A 20,883-nucleotide genomic window follows, 5' to 3' on the forward strand; every position below is an offset into this window, starting at 1 on the left:
GTCATGGGATCTGACATTCACACTGTCACCCTGTTTTATCTGTCCTGTCAGCTGTACATCAGGTCAGCTCCACACACCTCTTTCATCTCGCCCTCTCTCTCTCTCTGTACACACTTCTCTTTTTGTATTCTCAACTCTATTCACTCCTGTTCTCTATTTTTATATTTCATGTCTCTGTCGCTTCTCTTTCTTTAATTCTCTCTTTTGTTTTGTTCGTCTTTCTTCCTCCTTTTGTTCTGTCTATCCCCCTGCTCTCCGTGTTCCACTGCTCTTTGTCTTGGTGATAAATTGTTGTTTGCAGGCAGAGAATATGGCCCTGATCTGTTTTGTGGCAGGTGTGTGTTTGTGAATGTATGTGTCTATTGCATGTAATGCACAATGGTAGAGGACATCCCTGAAAGTTCCCGTCCTAAATTAAAACAAAAACACTTACCCACTCGCAGTCCCCTGACACATCTGTACTGTGGCCAGGCCAGCAGAGAGCAACTCTAATTAATTAAAAGGGTCTGCAGTCTTAATGAATACAGGGTTAATGATTTTAATTACAACTCATCTCTGGCACATCATCTATCCCTCCTCTTGTCTCCTGGACCCATACATTTGAGAGGGAAGTGTTATTGCACACAAGGACTTAAAGGAGCACAGATGATTAGTGATCCGAGTTTTTAAACCTAGGAGTAAATGAAAAGCAACCTTTCATATTTGCAGTTGAGTTACACTCTTTTGTGCCAAAGTGCTGCAGCCGTGTTTTCTGTTCAGACAAATGAGGTGACCAGTGCAACAGAAATGTGTCTTTTCCTATTGATGATCAGTTACAGAAATCTGTGTTGAGACAACATTTGACAGCTTAGGCTTCTTTTTGTCGAATGAAAAAGGGGGATTTGTAGAAAAACATGTTTATATTTCTTAAAGTAAGGTATCAAAAATTATCCTGAACTCAGGTATTATATTATCATTAGTATCAGTCACATGATATCCAGTGATGTGTTAGGATTACCTTCTGACAATCAGATAAGATTACTGCTGACAATATGCAGTGTCTCAGTTTGTTTGTGAGAACATAGTAGATTTGTAAAAGAATCACCTGATGGTAAAGGTTTCTCCAACCACCGCCATTTTACTTTTGTTGCATTTTATTATTGTGATACCAAGATTGCAGAAATAGTTGTGCATTTATTGACATCCTTTTTGAGACATCTAAATTTGTAATTCTTGTAGTATATATATGTTGATCAGCCGAGAATTCCTTTCAGTCAGACTGCACACTGAACATTAAATTTGGTGCGTTTTACTTTATCGGTTACCTCTAACAACAGATTTAGACACACTTTACGTGGTTTTAGTCTCCTGAGCTGACACCAGAGGGAGCCGTGGTGCCAGCTGGAGGGGTTCCTGGTGCTGCTGATGCTGCAGTGCAAGGCATTCATTTACTCTTCACTCATCTGGTCTTATTTACAACCAGTTTACTGGAGGAAAAATTAGCAATAACTCGCCAGCTTCAGTGCAGGACTCACTCACAGCTCCTAGTGCCAGTCAGTCTGAAATACCAGCATTATTCTGCTGATGTGAACATTAATGTCTTTATGACAGATGTGCAGGAGAAAACAGAAAGTCACCGTGTGTTTCTTTATGATTGTGAAAGTATGCACTTGTGAGTGTGTGCATGTTTGTGTCCTGTGCCAGGCAGCAGGGCTGACAGCTAGTCAGATAGTGAGGACGGTTGGCTGCAGGATCCGACGACTGTTGACCTCCTACAGGGGGTTGGTTCTGGCTGTAGGGTTGAGCACAGGCTGCGTTCAGGTATGGCAGGGAAAGTGTAATATCTGGGTGCATGTGTTTGTGCTTCAGAGTGTTCAAGAATCACTAAGTGCTGTTTGTGTGTGTGTTATTTTGGCTGTGTAATTACTTAGGCGTTTTAAAACTAATTAAAGAATAGGCAGATTATTGTCATTGCTGTATGTGTCGTCTCATCATGCGGGACCGGCCTCAACACTGGCCATCTCATTCCTACACCACTTTTATCCGTGTATTTTTCTTTACATTAGCCTGCTTTTAGATTTGTTTTTTGTTTTTTTTTCCTAATACCCTCAGGCATTTTCCTCACTGCACCATCCCAGAAATCCTTGAGCTGCGTGTATAAAGCTTGCCAAAGCGTTCTCTCGCTGGCTTTAAAACTTGCGGCTCAGTGCTTAGAGCTTGGCAAACATGGTTGGCGTGCCCCACGGCTTGTTCTGCTCAGACATTTCAACCCTGTCCTCTGAGATGTAAATATTTTAGCGCCTGGTAAAATCCCAAGCGTCACAGGCATGTCTTTTACATTTTCTAAACTACAGGTGCTTTTGCTGGCCGGAAGATAATGTTACATACTACATTTAGTTTTATTTGTTCCTCTGCAATTATGGTTTTTGTATGTTTTTCAGTCATTTATTGTTTATGAAGTTTGTAAAGTTGGAGACCCAACAGAAGTAAAGCTTTTTTTTTTTTTAAATCACTGGATAAATCTGTCAGAAGGTCGAGACAGTTAATGAAGAACAGAGGCCACAGTAGATTTTATAATTGCAGCTGTAATCTACATTTTTCACCTCATAATACTTTAATTAGCCTTATTTGTCTTTGTCTTTGATAAGTAGAATGAGTTCTTTTTGGTGATAAAACAAACTTCTGTTATTCAACTCTGTATAAAAAAGCCCAGTGGCTACAAGAAAGCCACAAACAAATATAGATTATATTAGACTGTAATCAGTGCTATCATAGCATATATCATCAGTAAAGGTGTTTGTCCTAATGTAGTATTTTATTGATGTTGGTGATTAGTAAACGTATTAACAAGACTAACAGTCTACAGCTATGTTAACAACTCTTTGAGCTCATACTAACATCAGCATCAGAACAATGGCACTGAGAATGAAAATAGGAACATGCTGATGAATAGCAAATATAATGTTGCTAAATTTCCCATCTGAGTTCAGTGTGTTAGCATGCAAACATTTGCTAATTAGAACTAACCATGCAGTACGCTGATGGGAGTATCATTACTTTAGCAGGTATTTGGTCATAAACTGAAGTATTAGACAAAATAACATTTTGGCACTAGATTAAAAGTTGAAAAATAACCAATTAGATATGAATGTCCAGAACCAAAGTTAATGGAAATTCATCCAACAGTTATAAAGACATTTCACTAGAGAGTGGCTCTAGAGGAAGTCTTCAAGTCATTAGGAGTCATCCTCTGGAGACCATGAATGACTGTTCAAAATTTGCATTGAATAGTTGTCAAGATTTTTCAGTCTGGACCAAAGTATTGGACCGACACACAGACTGTCATTGTCTTCTTTGCTGCCACTGGCTAGAAGCTCCCTGGAGTCCTCCCTGGAACCCCGTGTAGGACTTCCAGGACTGGAGGTCCCTGGACCGTAGCGTTATCCTTTGTGAGGGTGTCACAAAAACTTCCATCTCTCTCGAAACCAGCATTACATAGTCTGTGAAAGTTTCATCTCAAGGGCTTATTATAACAGGGTTTTATGCAGAAGCAGCAATCCCAAGTGAGAACATATGATGACATTTTTCTTTCTTCTTTGAGCTGGATCTTTTGAGCATCAAAGTTGTTTTGTTCTCTAACTCCCCCAGTAATGTCTGCAGGGCTGTCAGACCCCCGGCAGCCCTCTGCCGCCTTGACCGCACTGAACGGTCATGCTCAAAGCTCAGACTTTACCCCCAACTCCACTTTCTTTTTTGATGTGCTTATCACTATCAAGCCAGCAGCGGCACTTCACCTCTCTCCTCCTCTAGCACTCCCTCAAAATGTGACTTTTTGTTAGGATTTGTTAGGAGACTGTCTGAGACAGTTTTCCTCCCTGATTATATCTTGGCAAACTCAGCTATCATTTGAGGTTTGTATAGATGTTCTAGACACCGGGGGTGAACCTTATGTGACTCACAGTGGAGCTCTTTTTTTGACCAACCACTGGCTTTACTTTTCTTATAAGTGCACTCGAGACATAGCCCTCGCTGTTCATTTGTGGTGCTAATTTTCTTTGTTTCTTCTGTCCAGGTGTTGGAGGTGCCCTCTGGGAAGCTTCTGGCCACTCTGCTGGGACACACCAAGACGGTGCTGCACTGCCAGTTCAGCCAGAACGGCCAAACACTCATCACATCCTCCGAAGACACCACCATCAGGGTGTGCAGCTCCGCCCTTCTTCTGTTCATCCTTTCTGTGTCTTTCTGCTTGGTTTTCCTGTTTGTGCTTCACCCATTCATCACTTTCTACCTCATCCTCACCATCTTTTCTTGACTAATTCATGGCGCGTTCTTCCACCTCCTCCTCCTCCAACCTGCTTCCCATTTTTCTTCTCTGCTATCAATTATTCTTCTCCCCCATCCCCATCCCTCACCTTGAGTAAAACTGCCTGCTCTGCTAAATCGCTCATCCTTACAGTATTTCAGGTCTCAGTGGTGTTTTCACCTTCCTCTACCTGTTACACTCTACCAGCCTCTTTTTCTGCCTGTTCACCTTTCCATTCTTCATCCCCCTCTTTCTTCTCCTCTCCTTCCTCTTGCCTTCCCTTCCCTTTCGGCTGTGCCGCTCTCGATAGCTCTTTATCTCCCTCCTGCTCTTGTGTTGAGCGTGTGCAACTCTCTCTGTTTGTGTGCGAGTATGTGTGTGTATTTCAGGCCGTTACGCTCCGTCAACCCCAGCGTTCATGCTCTGTTGCTCATTTCCCCTTTCCTCTCCTCCCCTCTCATCTCCTCCTCCTCCTCCTTCTTGATCTTTTTCTTTTGCCGACAGCCCTGTCCACTGCAGCACTTCCTCCACTCTCCGACAGCGCAGCACCTTGTTCTGTATTCATGCTGCAGCTGCCTACACCATCACTTTTCTCGGACCGTCCGCTGCTTATTCAGAAGCTTTTGAAATGCATGCTGTTTGACATGTGCTTGCTAGGAGATGGAAGTGTGTATTTAGATGTTAATGCAGGTGCAGAGTGAATGTAAGGAAATCTAATGGCATTGATGTTCAATGGTGATGGATTGTAACCTTTGCACCCATGACAGATTCTATTCAGAAGAAGAAAAGGTGCAACGTTGTGCGCAAGGGCATGATAAGATGGTGTGGGTGATTCTTTCTGTCCTGCAGTGTTTGAGCTCAATTGAACTCCTCTCTCTACTCATTTCCCTGCCTGCTCACTGGCATAAAACAGACAGATGCGCAGGTCCAGAGTTTAATTTCACAGATGAATATTAGCATAAACTCAGTACATCTAAGACACCAAGAAGATGGAGAAGCAAAAAACTGAAAAGAGCAACATGTAATACTGTGTTCTCCTGTACCATTAGCAGTGTCACTCACTCACTCACTCACTCACTCAGAAGCTCACATAAGTATTACATACTGGATATGTGAGACTGCACTGCAGCATCCATTTCTCTCTGTCACGTGATTAGCTGATGCTACATGGCTACTACATTCTTGTACACAAGAAAAGGCCTATTGTTTCTTTACTTGGTTGGTTTTTTTTTTATGTTTTGTTTCAATGAAAACCTTTGCTTGTTGTATCCACATGAGTTATATTTGGCACTTAAAGGAGAATTATGTCCATTCTAACTCACCTACTCACGTCTTAGAGATTTGAGAAACACGAACAAAACGCAGGTTGAAATTTGTGTTAGACAAATCTCTAGCAAATGCAAAGGTATCATCACACACAGTCAAAGTGAACATTATTATTTTCGTTCAACACCCCTGCTGAGAAACCAAACCTAATCATATATCTCCCCCTACAAAGTTGATTTTAAAAAGCCTTTGATCCTAAAATGAGAGATTCTTCAGCTTCTCAAACTTGATACACGAAAGAAATTTGTGATCCTCTATTACTGAATGAACAGAGAAGTCCACACTAGATTCTAAGCGCTGAACCCTCGCAGACTTTAGCTGATGTCACACACGTTATATGCAAGTGAATAAAAGAGGATGGAAGCACAGGCTCAAAATGCTGTATAAGGAACAGACAGCACAGATATTACATGTCATCTAAACAGATGGATTAGGATGCTACAAATTGTGGGTTATTTCCCCAAGACAGTCTGCATGTTTACTGCATGTTTATGGAAATAATGCAACGCACTTCTGGACTTATCTGGAACTCATGTCAAAGTTTATAATTCCATAAATGTGGATGCTGTGAAAAGCGTCAGTGGCTAAAAGATTCCTCGTTCCTCTGTGTCTCTCTCCTGCTCCCTGTAGGTGTGGAGGTGGCAGTCTGGGGAGGTTAGAGCGCTTCAAGGTCACAAAGAGCAGGTCAGATGCTTCTCCCTGCTCTCCAGCTCACCATCCGACACAAGACTCCTGTCCTGGTCCTTCGACGGGACTGTCAAGGTGAAGCTCAGACACATATCCACTGAAAACACAGTTGACAGTGGTGTGAAATTAAATATTGAATAATATCTCTCTTCATTTCCCTGCTCACCATAAGGTGTGGGATGCAGAAAGTGGAGAGAAGCTACAGGACATCGAGGCTCATCAGGGAGCCATTCTGTCCTGTCATGTCTCACCAGACGGATGCTTCTTCGCGACTACCTCTGCTGACAAGACTGCTAAGGTTCAACACACACACACACACACACACAAACACACACACACACACACACACACACACTCACACTCAAAGTCATACTCATGGGATGAGACATATCTGTTTGAGCTGCCAGTAACAACTTGACCTATTACACATTGGCATCTTCCCTCTAACTTCCCTCCAAACTTATTACTTACAGCACATACACATGGATGCATTGCTGCGAGTGATATCTGAGGCTAAAAGTTTACCCACAAGGGAGGCGCAGTACCTCAGAGATTAGCGTGCAGCAGCTGGCCTCAGGCCTGGTGAGTTAGCCGCAGGTCAGCCTGTCCTACGCCCACATTTAGTCTGATTAAATGGCAGCCCATGGACCTGCTGAACCAACAGTCTGACAGGCAGGCTGACTCGCAGCCGACCCACCTCCCTGTCTGGATGTAGTTTTTGCCAGGCTGCCGTTTACCAACACCACTGCGCTTGACTTTGGCCTGACTTTGGCCTGACTTTCACTGACTCAGGAGTCCCGGGATGCGGTTTTCCGCAAGCAGCTCTTAAATCATTGCTTTTCCTACTCATCATCCACAGAAAAGTGAACCACGCCGCATGGTACAAGCTGAACTGCACTGAGACTGTATGCTCTTTGACACTGGCTTCTTTTCACTGTCATTCATTTTCTTGGATCATAAGTGATTGTGGGTTCAGTGTTGAATTTATACTTCCCCATCCAGTATTCAACCACCTATGACAACTGGTGTTTCTGAGTGTCCAGCATAAGAAACGATGCAAAGTCGCTCTCTCAGGGGTTTGTTAAAGCAGTTGATCTAGAGCCACTGCCACCAAGTTTCACACGGGAATCTGGATTTGGTCGATACTTACTGTAGAGAACAGCCACTGGGTCGCCAGCCAACATGGCTTCTGTCAGTGGAGGGTAGTGAGAGAGAATGTGTGTTTTATGGATTTGGCAAAGATGATAATTGAGGTGTGTGTGAGTGTTGTGAGGCTGGTTAGCAGCCAGTCACATAGTCCTTGCTCTCCAGACCGAGTAGGGGCTTTGGTAGCTCAAAACACACACAAACACCAAAGTCTCCGGTCTCCATTTATATAGAGGTCAAATGAAAGGCTCAGTCGTGAGTGTCTTTGTTGAGCACCACAGAAGCAGGGAGGGTATTCTATTCTGCTCATTCCTTTTCCTCTATCTCTCTCTGTCCTCTTTTTTTTCTCTCTTTTTCTTTCTTTTACTGCTGACCTTCAGATGAATGGGACTTTGTGTGCAGACATACTTAGCCGGCTGCCAAATGAAGTGTCTAATTATGAGCTGTGTTATTTTCTGTGCGGCACAGGATGCAACCGGGGTAAGGAAGAAACACAGAGGGAAAGACTAGGATGGGAAAAGAAAGGAAGGAAGAGAACAACGAACGAGAGCTAGAGATGGGAGGACAGGGAAAAAGGGAAAAAAGTTAGAGGAAGAAAACAGCAGAGTGAGAGAGCACTCATTAACAGTTTCATCATTTTTATGTTGTGCTGTAACAACATTAGCTCTGTATTTGTCCTCATACATCACAGTCTGTCCAAGGAGAGTTCATCCCATCTAGCTGCCCTGTGTTACAGAAACGGGTAGCTTAGTATTCTTCTGAATAGGTTTCTCTTGGGGTCAGTCACTCATTTCAGTTCTAATGTAGTGTAAAAATGAATTAAACATATCCAGTACATGCAGATTTTCTGCAATAACTGTGTCAGAATTCGTACATCATGCAAAATTATTGTACATTATTTATTTTATATTTTATTATTGTATATACTGATTCTTTCTGCTTTCCTGTCTTCTTTATGCATGACTTTGTGCTCTTAGTTGTGGCACTATGAGTCCTGGCAGTGCGTCCACACACTGAGCGGCCATCAAGATTGTGTCCGAAGCTGCCGATTCTCCTGGGACAGCCGACGCCTCGCAACCGGAGATGACAACGGAGAGATCAGGGTGTGTGTTCAAAGCAATTCAGCCATTTAACTTTACCTTTTTATTTCTTACTATTGGTTGCTGATCTAGGAATTTAAGCTCATTAGGCTTGTTTTACTGTTGGAAAGCACCCTCAGCAAAGTGCCGCCTAAAAGCAAAGAGGTAGAATGGAGAGGGTTTTTAGGGAATTATGAGGAAAATGAGGCAGCAAAGAGAAGAATGGAGGGACTGATGGAGGTAATTTGAAATAAAGAAAAGAGGCTACAGATGAGAGGTGAGGAAAGACTTCTCACTGAGCCTCCTGCCTCAAGATACACACATCAACTACTCCAAATGATATTATGCTACTAGTATGAGAAGTGTGACAGTGCCTTAAACCATCTAATTTGTTGTGCAAAACACAAAAACGCAATTACAGCAGTCACCATTTATTCTGAGAGATCACCTCATAATTACATCGTATTGCTCATTTAGATAAAGTGCTTACTAATACATCATGATTGCTGCAGTGTACAGAGGAGGGGTGGAGATGAAAGGAAGGTGGTAGGGCTCCTTCTCAGGAGGGGGTGTGGGAGCTGGAGGAGGTACAGGTTATGTGACAAGTTGGGATGAAGGGAGCAGGAAGAGGAGGAGATTTCTGACAGTGGGAGGTGAAGGAGAGGACTCAGGCTGCCAAATTGGATCCCCAAGGCTTTGGAATAGGCACTGTTCATCTACAAACAGACAGACAGACAGACAGACAGACAGACAGACACACACACACACACACACACACACACACACACACACACACACACACACACACACACACACACACACAAAGTAAATGAAAAGTTAGACTGTGTGAGAGGTAGAGAGGGGGATGAGGAAAAGTCATTCAACGCCATTCAGCCTGAAGCATCACACGGTGGCGCAACATCAGTCCACAAAGGGTTAATGCCCTCTGGTGGCCTCTGAGCTGAACCTGCTCCATTATCCAGGAATGGCCCAATCCATCACATCCAATTACATAAACCACACTGAAATCTCACCCGTTTCTATGGAAACAAATCTGAGTCATTCAGCACAAAAGCATGCCAAGTGTTGAATATAGCTGTATGTGTGTGATGTGTCATTGTCAAGGCAGCATGGCATGTGAACAGTTGCATAACAGCTGCAATAGACATGATGTGCTGCACCAGTGTTGGCAGAGTCACAAACCATCGTTTCATTATATATGTGGTGCATTATGGGTAATTTTCTTGTGTAGATTAATTTCTCAATATCAGTTGTATTGAGTTTGAAGTTTCCTTCTTGACTTAAGAAATATAAGTTTCATGACAAAATATTATCACAAGCTCTTTGTGTCTTTCTGGAGCACATCTCATGAATTTCATAAACCAATGGCATTTGTTCAGTTGCCATGGAGACGGTTTAGTTGTTGTCACGTGACCTAAGTGTGGCATTCTAGTCACATCTGATACAAGAGACCATGTTTGAACAGAGACAAGATGTCACAATGTCCCCTTAAAATTTCATACTTGGTTCATGTGATAAAAATCACACTATCTCAATGGCAACCGAGCAAACTCCATCTGCTGATGTTGGCAACAAGATGTGGCTGAAAAATCAACCAAAGTATTCGACCTGGTGACAGGAATTTATTTTACACAAACTTATATTTGTCTGTCGACGGCACCAGCAGCCAAATCTGTAAATGCCAACACAGCTGGCATCTTTATTGTTTATCAGTGGCATTTACTTTATGGTTGGTTTTTAACGTTTGGCTGTCTATTACAGCTCTGGAGTGTCAGTGAAGGCTCTTTGCTGAAGATTTGTTCGCGAGACGGTAAAGACGGTATGGACTCACTCCACGGAGGCTGGGTGACTGACGTGCACTTCTCCCCAGACAACTCTCTTCTGGTTTCTACTGGCGGCTATATCAAGGTATGAGAACATATATGAATCACATGATTACCCAACGCCACAATGTGTTGGTTACGAGGGATTACAGCGAAGTAGACGACACAGTTTGATGTTATGTTCTTAAACTCATCTTTTTTATAAAGGTTTTACAGGGAAAATGTTTATTTTATAGGAGACATAGGGGTACTGATGGAAAACATGGGATGTTTTGGTTTTTATGGTATTCATTTAGACCTTCTTAGACATAAGGATGCACTATAGTATTTTTTTCAAAGGAAACAGAATAACATTGTTTTCTATTTACCTGGTTCTTATAATAAATGGCAGAACATACATTAAGTAATGAAGTTCCAGTCGTGATTTATTTACTCCGTAAGGGGCAGTAGAGTTTAAAAATTACTTATTAATATATAACTCTTTTATAATGCATTGCTTAATACATTACTATGAATTAGTACCAAAATGCAGTATGTACCACTCCTTGCCCATTCACCAACTCGAGTGCGCTTTAGCATAATTCCTTCCATACGTTTTACTGTTTTAAACAATGTATATACGTGTGTATGTGAGAGGGAGAGTTATTGATTGAGTGATGTTTGCGTCACAGTTGAAACAATACAAAAAAATCCCCCAACATGCACCAGTGTTACTGTCGCAGTGGTTCAGGTTTACATAAAAACGCTCAATACCCTGGAGAAAGATATCAATGCCTCCTTGTGACGTGACTGGAATTGTGTGTGTGTGTGTGTGTGTGTGTGTGTGTGTAACTCTCATTGCCTTTAGTTTTACAGGAGATGGGGTCACAGAGCGGGCAGTCTCAGCTTGGCTATGATTGGCTATTTGCTGGGCAATGATGTAATCCTCAAGAGAGAGCAGTTCTGATCGATGAGGCTATATTCTCAGATTACTCCTGATACTGTGTGTGGGGTTGTGCTGTGTGTGTGAATATGCGCATGTGCGCTTTTGTTTATACCTGCCTGTGTGGGTCGGCAGAGATGTTACTGTAGAAGGATCCTAATGTTGAGGCTTTTTATAGAGAGATGGACAAATACGCATCATATTCTCATCTACAGCAGATTTCTATTGACAAGATCATAAAGCCTGTAAATGAGCTCAAAGGGAATGAGACCCCCAATGTGCTTCTTTTACTCAATACCATTTCTTCTTTACAATAGAAGAAGGTGATGTTCTGAAGATGTTCAGAAAACTGCTGCCAGACCATTTTTTCCATAGAACATGCAGTGTAAAGGGCAGAGTTAAAGCACTCAGAAATGTGTTAAATAGAAAGACGAGGTGCTTGAAAGAACACCAGACACAGTAACAAGACATCATACGTGAGAATATAGACTTGAGGTTTGAATTCACTGCTTTACTAATAGAGAAGAGGGTACGGTTATACAGGAATCAATGTGAAGCAAACAAGCCAGTTATGAGGATGTAGATCATAGGGGCCATTTTTGGCTGTATTCCGGATTTTACATCATCTGGGCTTCGTGATATGGCAAAAAAAATCAATATGTATAAAAATTATATAGCAATATTGAAGTCAATGTTTCTGCTGAGATCAATGATTCCCTGAGGCTTAAAGGAAAATTTTTAGAAATACATTTATTTGTTTTCTTGCCTGGCCGCCATGTCTGAATACACCTAATTAACATGTTGTGTCTGATATGTTTAATCCATACCAGACTGTCAATAGACAATCAAATTTGATAAATAAATTTGATAAAAAATAAAACTTTGTCAGTACAAATTTTAGCTAACCCAGCCCTACCTCCCAACAATGTTGATGTGCTGTTCTCTACCACTTCTCACTATGAAGTTTTCAGCAATGTAGATATGTCCACAGTAAATAGATAAGAGTCGATTGTTGATTCTGGCGTAAAATTATAAATACCTTTTGTGATTCTTTGCAATTTGCTTCCATTTCTGTGCATTTTTTCAAAGTCTTTAAAATAGATTTGTATTTATTTTAGCCTTTAAACTATGCCCGAACTGGAAACCAATCTGTTAACAGCCTTTGAAGTCCTGTAATATAGTCTTCTATTTGTTTTTTAGTAAGCTTTCTATACACGCCTGCTCTGATTAAAGCACTTTGTAGAACTCATCAGCTTCATTTTCCATTACATTACAATGACAGTCATAATTACTGTGGGAATCAGCTTCCAGATTACTCCATTACTCCATTTCATATACCTTTTTTTTTTTTTTTTTTTCCTCACTGTCTTTCTCAGCAAAGCAATGTTGACTTGATGGATCAGCACGTGGATGTGAGGAGCAGTGATGGATTATTATGCCTGTCTTAAAGGATGAACCCCCCGAGTCGGGAGCTTTGATTGATTAATTGTACTCTGTGTTGGCCGGACAACTATGAGAGGCCAGCCTGTCTGTCATAGTAATTACCATGACAGAGTGTGTACCACTTATGACAGATAATATAGCCTGCAGAGTGAGGAAGCACGATAATAATCTAGCTGTCTATCTGTTTTAATGATTATTGCTAGGGCGTTTCTCCATGCTCGCCACTTTTACAATTACCAAATTTCTTGAAAATAAAACCTGGTATTTGTGCTCAGACACAGTCCTCTAACCAGACCTGTTAGAAAGTAGGTTGTGGTCTCTCATACCTCAGCTCTCCCATGTTTCTAAGCTTTAGATATGACAATGAAAAGGAAGTGGCATTTCCACATAAATATGAACCACGAACAGCAGCGTGGGAAAATAAATAATTTTCTGAAATCGAAAAAAAAAAAAAATTCATGGAACGTTGTAATTATTTTTCTGTCAGTCTTGGAAAAAGGCTTGGCAATCATCTGAACGTCCTCATGAGGGTATTTGGTTTGTATTTATCCTCAGCTGCTGTAAGGAGAGATTTCATTATGGAGGATCAGTGGGATTGTGTAAAATGTGCCTTTGAATCATAGATGTAGACTGACTGATATTGAAGTTTGGCTGGAATACCATAAAAGCTCTGAACAGTGGCTTTGCAGAGTGGTTCAAACTTTTTTTTTTAGAAAGAGGTTAAAAACCTATTTCCACCGCATAATTTGATAAAATAACAGGTCATGTTGAAAACGAAGATAAAAGATAAACAAGAATATAGCAAGTTTATTATACGAACAATGCTCCTATCGTCTTCATATTCATGTCACGGCTACACCATACTTCACACAGACTAATTACTGAACAAAAACACTGATGTAACACATGGCCTGAGATAGTTGTGCTTCTGTTTCCAAGACATACAAAGTCTGGACACACTTGGGAGATGGGAAAGTGTGTCCAGACTTTTGACTGGTACTGTAAAAAAGAATATTTTCTCCCAACTTGCAGTAACTTCTACTAAGTTCTAGTTGTACCACACTGAAATTGACTGGGATTGACTGACGGAGACAAAGCTAGCAACTAGCTGTTGGAGACTGTGGGGCATTTAGCAGCTAAAGAATTTGATATTTCCCTCAGGAGTTGGACCCCCAATGGAAACTAACAACAAAAAACGAATACTGTTTTAAAATGTTAACTGTTCTAGAAATGGCTTTGTTTTTACGTGTGATCTCTCATTGTTTAAAATAGCCGGAGAGTTACTGTGTTTAATATTTTCTAGTAATGTGTGATGCAGGATTCATGCCCAGCTTTATTAGACAGAGCAAATAAACAATAATCTGCAGCTCTAAGCTCCAGTAAATTGTTTTGCATGTGCAGGAGAACAAACAGAATTTGACGGCTGTCGCAAATCCGTTTTAGGGGCTATTTGTAAATACTGCAAGATAAGATTAATATGGATTATGTGTTAACATAAACACAGCCCCTTTAAGCAATATTTGTGTATTTACTACTATGATAATTTCATTGATCATAATCTTGATCCACTGAAACAAACGAAACAAAAACTAAAGTATATGTTAAGATTCTGCTCTGACTATCGTTTCTTTGACAAGGCTCCTGGAAGAGAGTTTCTGGAAAAAATAAATATAAATAAGCAGAACGGAGCAGAGAAGGCATGTTTTTCTTATCATGATGTGATTCACTGGAGAGTTTCCAGCTATCAGATCCTCTCTGAGCGCCGCTCTGAACATCACAAGCCCTTGTGCACAATGACTCAGTGTGTTGCTGTTGCTGCTAAACAGGATGATGTTGTTATTGGTCGGATAAGAGCAGGAGAAGTGACAGAGGGTGATGTCTCTCATGGTTCTCACTGAGTCGATCAGTTGATATGATGCAGCGTGAAGCTTGTAGCGTGAGGAGTCCTTATTGTTTGCCCATTTCTATTTGTCTCTTTGGCTCCCCGTGAAGAATGATGTGTTCTTGTTTCGTCCCAGTAGTTTTTTACACATCTCTGTCAGTACTTCTACCTTCATCATCTCTCAGGCTGCTTTTTTTTCTTTGTCTCTGCCTCTCTCTTTTCCTCCCCGTTTTATAACTCCCTCCCTCTCTGCATGGTCGGGTGGATGGTGTTAGTGTAATTAAAAGCAGCGGGCTATTGTGTGGGGGTATATATTCTTGTCCAATCCCCTGGTGTGTGTAGTTACCTGTGTAGAGCATTTAATTAAACATTTCTTACGCTCCTTATCACCGATGTTTCACTTTAGATAATAAAAACATAACGGAAGTGCTTGTATTGGTGCATTAGGTAAGCATACATGCTTGCGAGTAGATGTGTGTGTGTCTTTGTGTGTAGTATTTGTCAGGGTGTGATGAAGTGGTGCCGTCCAGCCCTCTGAAAGAGGCTGTTACATCCTACACTGATTCCCATCAGTCCTCCTTCCTTCTGCTCCGGGTCCTGCCAGGAAATGCTGTACCTGTCTCACACCTGGCCTTGACTCACACACACCACACAGGAACACACAAACACACTCATCAAATGCCAGTGAGTCGATCTGTCACAGTGCCATGATCCAAGAGGGAGGCGGCAGGTGTGAAAAGGCTCATCCTGACTGCAAGAACACACACACACACCCAGCAGCCCAGAATAATTCACACCAAGCCGTCATGAAAAAACAAAAGCACTGAAAGAAATTCCTCTCTATTAATACTGACACAGGTCTGTCTTTATGAACAGTTTCTCACATTCAAAAGCATCTTTACTGACTGAACAGAGGCATGAGAGACTCGTCCTTATGTAACCGTAATCAATATCTCCTAGGTCTGTTTTACTAAGCCAGCTGTCAAAAGCCAGACTGAGGTGCCATCTCACCAGCAGGGATGGCAGATCTGTTCTGATCTGTTAATCCTCCTTTTTCAGTGGGATCAGACTCACCGATGCACCCATCATATTGCTGGTCATTACCAGTGAGTTACTACAAATTAAAGATTGAGGAGAGGAATCCTTTAAAGAGTGAGAGAAAATAACACTACTAAATACAGACCACCGATTTGATTAGTTAACCCCACTTTCCTGCTCAGTAGCGAGAGTGCTTGTAATGGGCAGCTCTCAGGTGTAAATTTGGATTTGGTTGAGTTGAATTGGAGCGTCAACCTCTTTCAGATCTGTAGTACTATTACACACATGAATACTGTGGCTAATTTAATTGTGCCTGGTATGAAAATGCAGTATGGTTGCAAGTTGTGCTGTTTATTTTAGTCAACTGCAGCAAAAAATTGTGTCATACCACTGGAATGAGCATCCCAAGGGTCATATGGTAGAGAAAATATATATTTACTCTTGTGGAAATATGCGGCAACTGATTTCCACATCACTGCTTTATGCCACGGTGTGACCCCCAGGGGGAGCGTCGTACTTCATTTCAAAGCGTTAAAACACAAACATCGTGTCAAATGTGTTGCTTTCTTTCCAGTCTGCTCTATTTGTATTGTCAGTCGGGACCTGAACGACCCGCCAAGCTATGACAAGCCGATCGTCTTCTCAACAGTACAATGCACACAGCCTCCATCCAGAAGACATAAAAGTTACCCGACTGAGATAACTGCAGTTCTCTGAGTATGTAAGTCTGTATTTATAGTGCACTTTTTTAAACCGGGTGCAAAAGAGAAAACATACAAGAGAGGGCGCACGCACGATACAAAATGAACTACAATTTTGATTATGCATTGCTGTTGCTGTTAGAGTTACAGCCATCAGCAGTTGATCAGTGTAAAGGCTCGATCACAGAACCATTTAAAACAGGAAATGAAGCATAAAGCCGAAGGATGTCATACAGCATATAGACACAATAGAGAAAACCAATTCGAAGCCTGAGACATTCGGTAACCGAGGGGAGATATGACAACTCTTAATTGGCAAATGGCAGTAGCACTCACACTAATTTACACACCCACAGGTTCACACACTGACATTTTGTAGTACCCACACAAACACATATTCTCTTCCGCGCAGTGCATCCCCAGACGGATGGGAGTGTTTCAGATGACAGTTCTCCCCTGCCACCAGTGTTGTCAGACATCACTTATCAGCCGAGCCTGTGATGGAGGAGAAAGAGAGAAACACAATTTCACCTTATCTCACCTTCTTACACTCCCCTCGCTTTCATTCCCCGATCCTGTGCCTCTGAGTTCCCACCAGACCTCCCTTTCCTGGGTTTTCCTCCACGGTTAACTCTCTGTTTCACACCTTCATTTGTTTTCTTTTTCCTTCTGCTGTCATTTTCTTCACCTGTCCACTTTGGTGACTTTATGTTTAAAGCCTTCCTCCCTCGCTGGAAGCTAATACTCGCAAGCTTTTCCCATTTTCACACTGGCAACCCTGTGCTCTGTGTTTCTTCATGTGATGCTGTGTGCTGGGTTTTTTTTTTTCTTGTAATGATGTTTACTTTGTACAGTAGATCAGACTCTAACTCTCTCAGATCACTTGAGATTGCTTTCACCCATCAGTCAGTCTGCCTCCCTCCTGCTTTCTCAGCCTGAGCCATCATTGTAAAGCGTATCCTAACAAGGCCTCGGCGGCCAATGAACTAGTAGAGCCAGTCATCACTCGAAGCAAGACTCAAAGTGAAGTCTGACGTGATGAAATGAGGAGTGAAGGTTGCACTGACCTTCCCTCAAGAGACATTTGATGGATGGCGAATCTGTCAAAGATTAAGAAACAGTTGGTTAGCAGAGAGCAGAGGGGAGAGTAAATGCAGTCACTTCTCTGAGGGATGGATGGGGTAACAAGCAGTCAAGATTCTTGTATAATGAGATTGACTAAGCCATAAGTAAATGTGTATCCATATTCCCTCAATGGCAAAGCAGATCTTAGTGCTTTCCCTCATCAGTCAGTCCAAGTTGCCTCTCGGTGCCTCCGCCTGAGGTGTGTTTTTGTTTCAGAAGTCATAAATATAACTTTTTGCATATGGAGGTTCTTTTGGTTGGAAATAACAACAAAGCAGGTTGCGTGTGCGAAAACATTTTGTATTTTAGAAACCAAGTATCATAGAGTTAGTTTGTGTTGCAGTGTCAGAGCGAAGACGACAGAACAAACATCAGGAAATGTATTTGGTTTTAATTGACAGATTTATTTTTAAGTCTGACAGCCTATGTTTGAGGAAAAGGCTGAAATTAGAAACACAGAACAGAGCTAATGACCTGCGACACAATGCCATGTGATGAAATTCAAATACTTCTATCATAATTTTTGCGTTCAGGTTTTTCACATGGGTTGTATCTTAGAAATTTGCAGAATCTCAATTACAATATGGAGGAACAGAATTAGATAGAATAAACTGCAAACACAGTGTATATGCAGATATTTGAAGCGTAAGGATCTGAGAAGATGGCGAGCAATTTCCGAGTCTGTCAAAACTGGAAGGATTAGAGAAATAGTGAGAATAGTCCTTTAAGTTCACATTTAACAGTAGGCAACAAAAACATGTGCAAAGATATAAAGTTCGTCCTGTGCTGTCCAGTTGGTTTCAACTCATCGTTTTATTTTCATTACACTCCACTGGTCTGCAGATCATTTCATCGATGAATCATTTGGTTGATGAAAAGTCTATGGACTGTTTTGTCGACCTAACGACCCAAAAGCCATGGATAATTAAATTACTCTCATACAGGACAAAGAAAAGCTGTGAAGCGTTATAATTGTGAAGCAGGAACTATGAAATGTTGTTGTACATATATTTATTTTATCCCCTCGGGTCTAAATGTTACAGGACAGGCCTGTAGGAGGTTTGTGACACATGTCTGGTGCTGTAGCAATGAAGGATGCACTGCAGTGTTAAGCACGTGGATGCAGGATGCTTTATGAATAGTCTACCACTGCTTTATTAATAACTGCAACTTTTGTTGCAGCTACGGAGTTGACTGACTTTCGTGTTTTCTCTTTTTGTTCTTTTCATGTGTTTTGAGTTAAACTTTCTGGACATGTTTTTTGCAACAGCATTGACTGATTTTTCTCGAGGAGTTCATTAACCTTTCATTTGATCTCCCTGAAGCACTTTTCTGTACATTGATCCTCCTGCATTTCTAAAGACCACCCTCTTTGATATTACTGCAACTGTATGTTGGTTAACAGGCTAACTGCAGCCCTCGGCTTGTACCTTTCATCCCTGCACCTTCACTTTCTTCAAACATGGTCCAGAGATGGAAATAACACGTTCTGATGACTGCTGTCTTCTGAGAGGACATGTAACAGGCCACTGTGTTGGTTCAGGTGGCATTCGCACTTTTGATTTCATTCAGCGCTTTTCTTTCTTCATGTTGTTTCAGAAGTAAGTACCCCGCAGTGCTGCTCCAGCATATCAGCAGACCTACCTCTAAAAATAACCTCACACACTTATAAGATGCAAAACAGCTCCTGAAAATGCATCTATCTTTTTTCATAATCCATTGTTCTATTTTTCACCGTGTTCTATTTTCCCTATTCCAGCAATTATTTGAAAAAAAACGCTCTCTCTAACACATTCTTCTTTATGTGGTCAAAATGCATCCAGAGTAGATACAGTTTCTGTGCGTCCTTGACTCCCTTCTTTGGCGTTTGCTTTCTCTTTCTCACACGAGACAAAGCGAGAGTGGAGAACTTTGAAAGAGTTGAGCTTGGAACGAGCGTGGCCTGGTTTCCGTGCTCTTGTTGTCAGGCTTGGGGTATAAACACAGGCTGGTGAAATATTTATCTGTCTCTGGGAGGCAGTTGTTTCCCCTGCGTTGCTCATTAAGCCAGGGTTAATTGTCTCTCTGGCTGGAGAAGCAGGGCCCATGTGTGCACAAATCACACTGAGATGAAATGAGGCAGAGTGGAGATGGGAGATCAGTGATGGAGAAAGAGGTGGAGGGAGGTGTTGATGGTGTGTTCTTTGTAAAATACATGGATATACACTCACACTAACCGACTTTCCTCTTACACTAGCTCTTTGTCTTGTCTCTCCTATTCTCTTTTACACTTTTTGTCATAAACTCTTTGTTTTACTCATTTTCAACTTTCATTTTTATTCCTATCCTGTCTCCGAGGATGTTTTCAGACTGGGTTCCTTTATCTGAATTTCAATCTTCGACACTCCTCCATCCTTCCAAACCCGCAAGTCTGCTGTCATCGTACTGTTCTGATCTGTGTTACATTTGCGTTAAGTGCGGCTGTTTTCTATTGACGCCAAAAAACAGTCCAAAAAGATTAATCTCACTGTTTGAATGAACCTCTTTTTATCTTCACTGATTTCAATGTAAAAAGTCAAAAAGTCAAATCTATATTCAAATTTAAGCATTAAGAGAAATAGTTTGACTTTTTTTTTTTTTGGCTGGGATCAGTTGCCGGGCAACCAGCGGAGAATCAAAGTTACTGGTCCCGGCCAAGAAAAAGTTGTGGCACACACAGTAAGAACTTAACAACAAGCTATAATGTGCCAGTCTTTATGCTAACTTAAACTAAGCGGGTGGTAAGAGAGTGGTATTGATTTTCTCTTTTAACTCTTTGCAAGAAAGCAAAAGTGTATTTTCCAAAATGTCGAGCTATTCTAACAAATAATATCTAATATCTGCCTTTTAGCGCCTACAAGTAGATTTCCCATGAGGTAAAGCCTTTTTTTCTCCAAGCAGTATTTAATCTGTATTTTGATGTATTCAGGAGAAATGGACAACTATAAACTCTGAAGGGAAGGTTCGCTGGTCTGAGAGCAGCTCCTCTCCTTTTGATCTGCATCTGGGTTTTGAAAACGAGTTCATTTTACCAGATTTCACACCGAGCTCTTGCTCTGTGCTTCATTGTCCTCTTTCTCTTCGTCACTTTCTTCTCTGTTTCTCACACACATGATCATTTTTCTCTTTTTTTCTTACTCCCTAGCTCCTGTTTTCTCCACCAGCTCACCTTCTCTTTTGATATCTCTTTTTTTTTTCTCTCCCTGTTATGGCTTCTCTCTCAAATGCTTTTCTTGTCATGGATCTGAAAGGTGTGTGAGAGAGAAAGAACAACAAATCGAGGAAGGAGAAGAATCTGTCCAATCCAAGGACATATCTCTGTTTCCTGCTTCTTTCCTTTTTTCTTATTTTTTTCCTGGTGACAATTGTGATGAACAAATAGTTGCCAGT

General features: G+C 41.4%; 1 protein-coding gene across 1 annotated transcript in view; it reads left to right on the forward strand.

Annotated features, from left to right (window-relative positions):
• Positions 1–20,883, forward strand: part of apaf1 (apoptotic peptidase activating factor 1) — a 41,519-nt gene that overhangs the window by 12,309 nt on the left and 8,327 nt on the right. Inside the window, exons 22-26 of the mRNA XM_056368095.1 lie at positions 4,052–4,177; positions 6,239–6,370; positions 6,468–6,593; positions 8,419–8,544; positions 10,303–10,449. Of these exons, the coding sequence (XP_056224070.1) occupies positions 4,052–4,177; positions 6,239–6,370; positions 6,468–6,593; positions 8,419–8,544; positions 10,303–10,449 (657 nt within the window). The remainder of the gene's footprint in view (positions 1–4,051; positions 4,178–6,238; positions 6,371–6,467; positions 6,594–8,418; positions 8,545–10,302; positions 10,450–20,883) is intronic.

The sequence above is a fragment of the Seriola aureovittata genome, chromosome 22 (assembly GCF_021018895.1).
Source record: "Seriola aureovittata isolate HTS-2021-v1 ecotype China chromosome 22, ASM2101889v1, whole genome shotgun sequence".
Classification (NCBI taxonomy): domain Eukaryota; kingdom Metazoa; phylum Chordata; class Actinopteri; order Carangiformes; family Carangidae; genus Seriola; species Seriola aureovittata.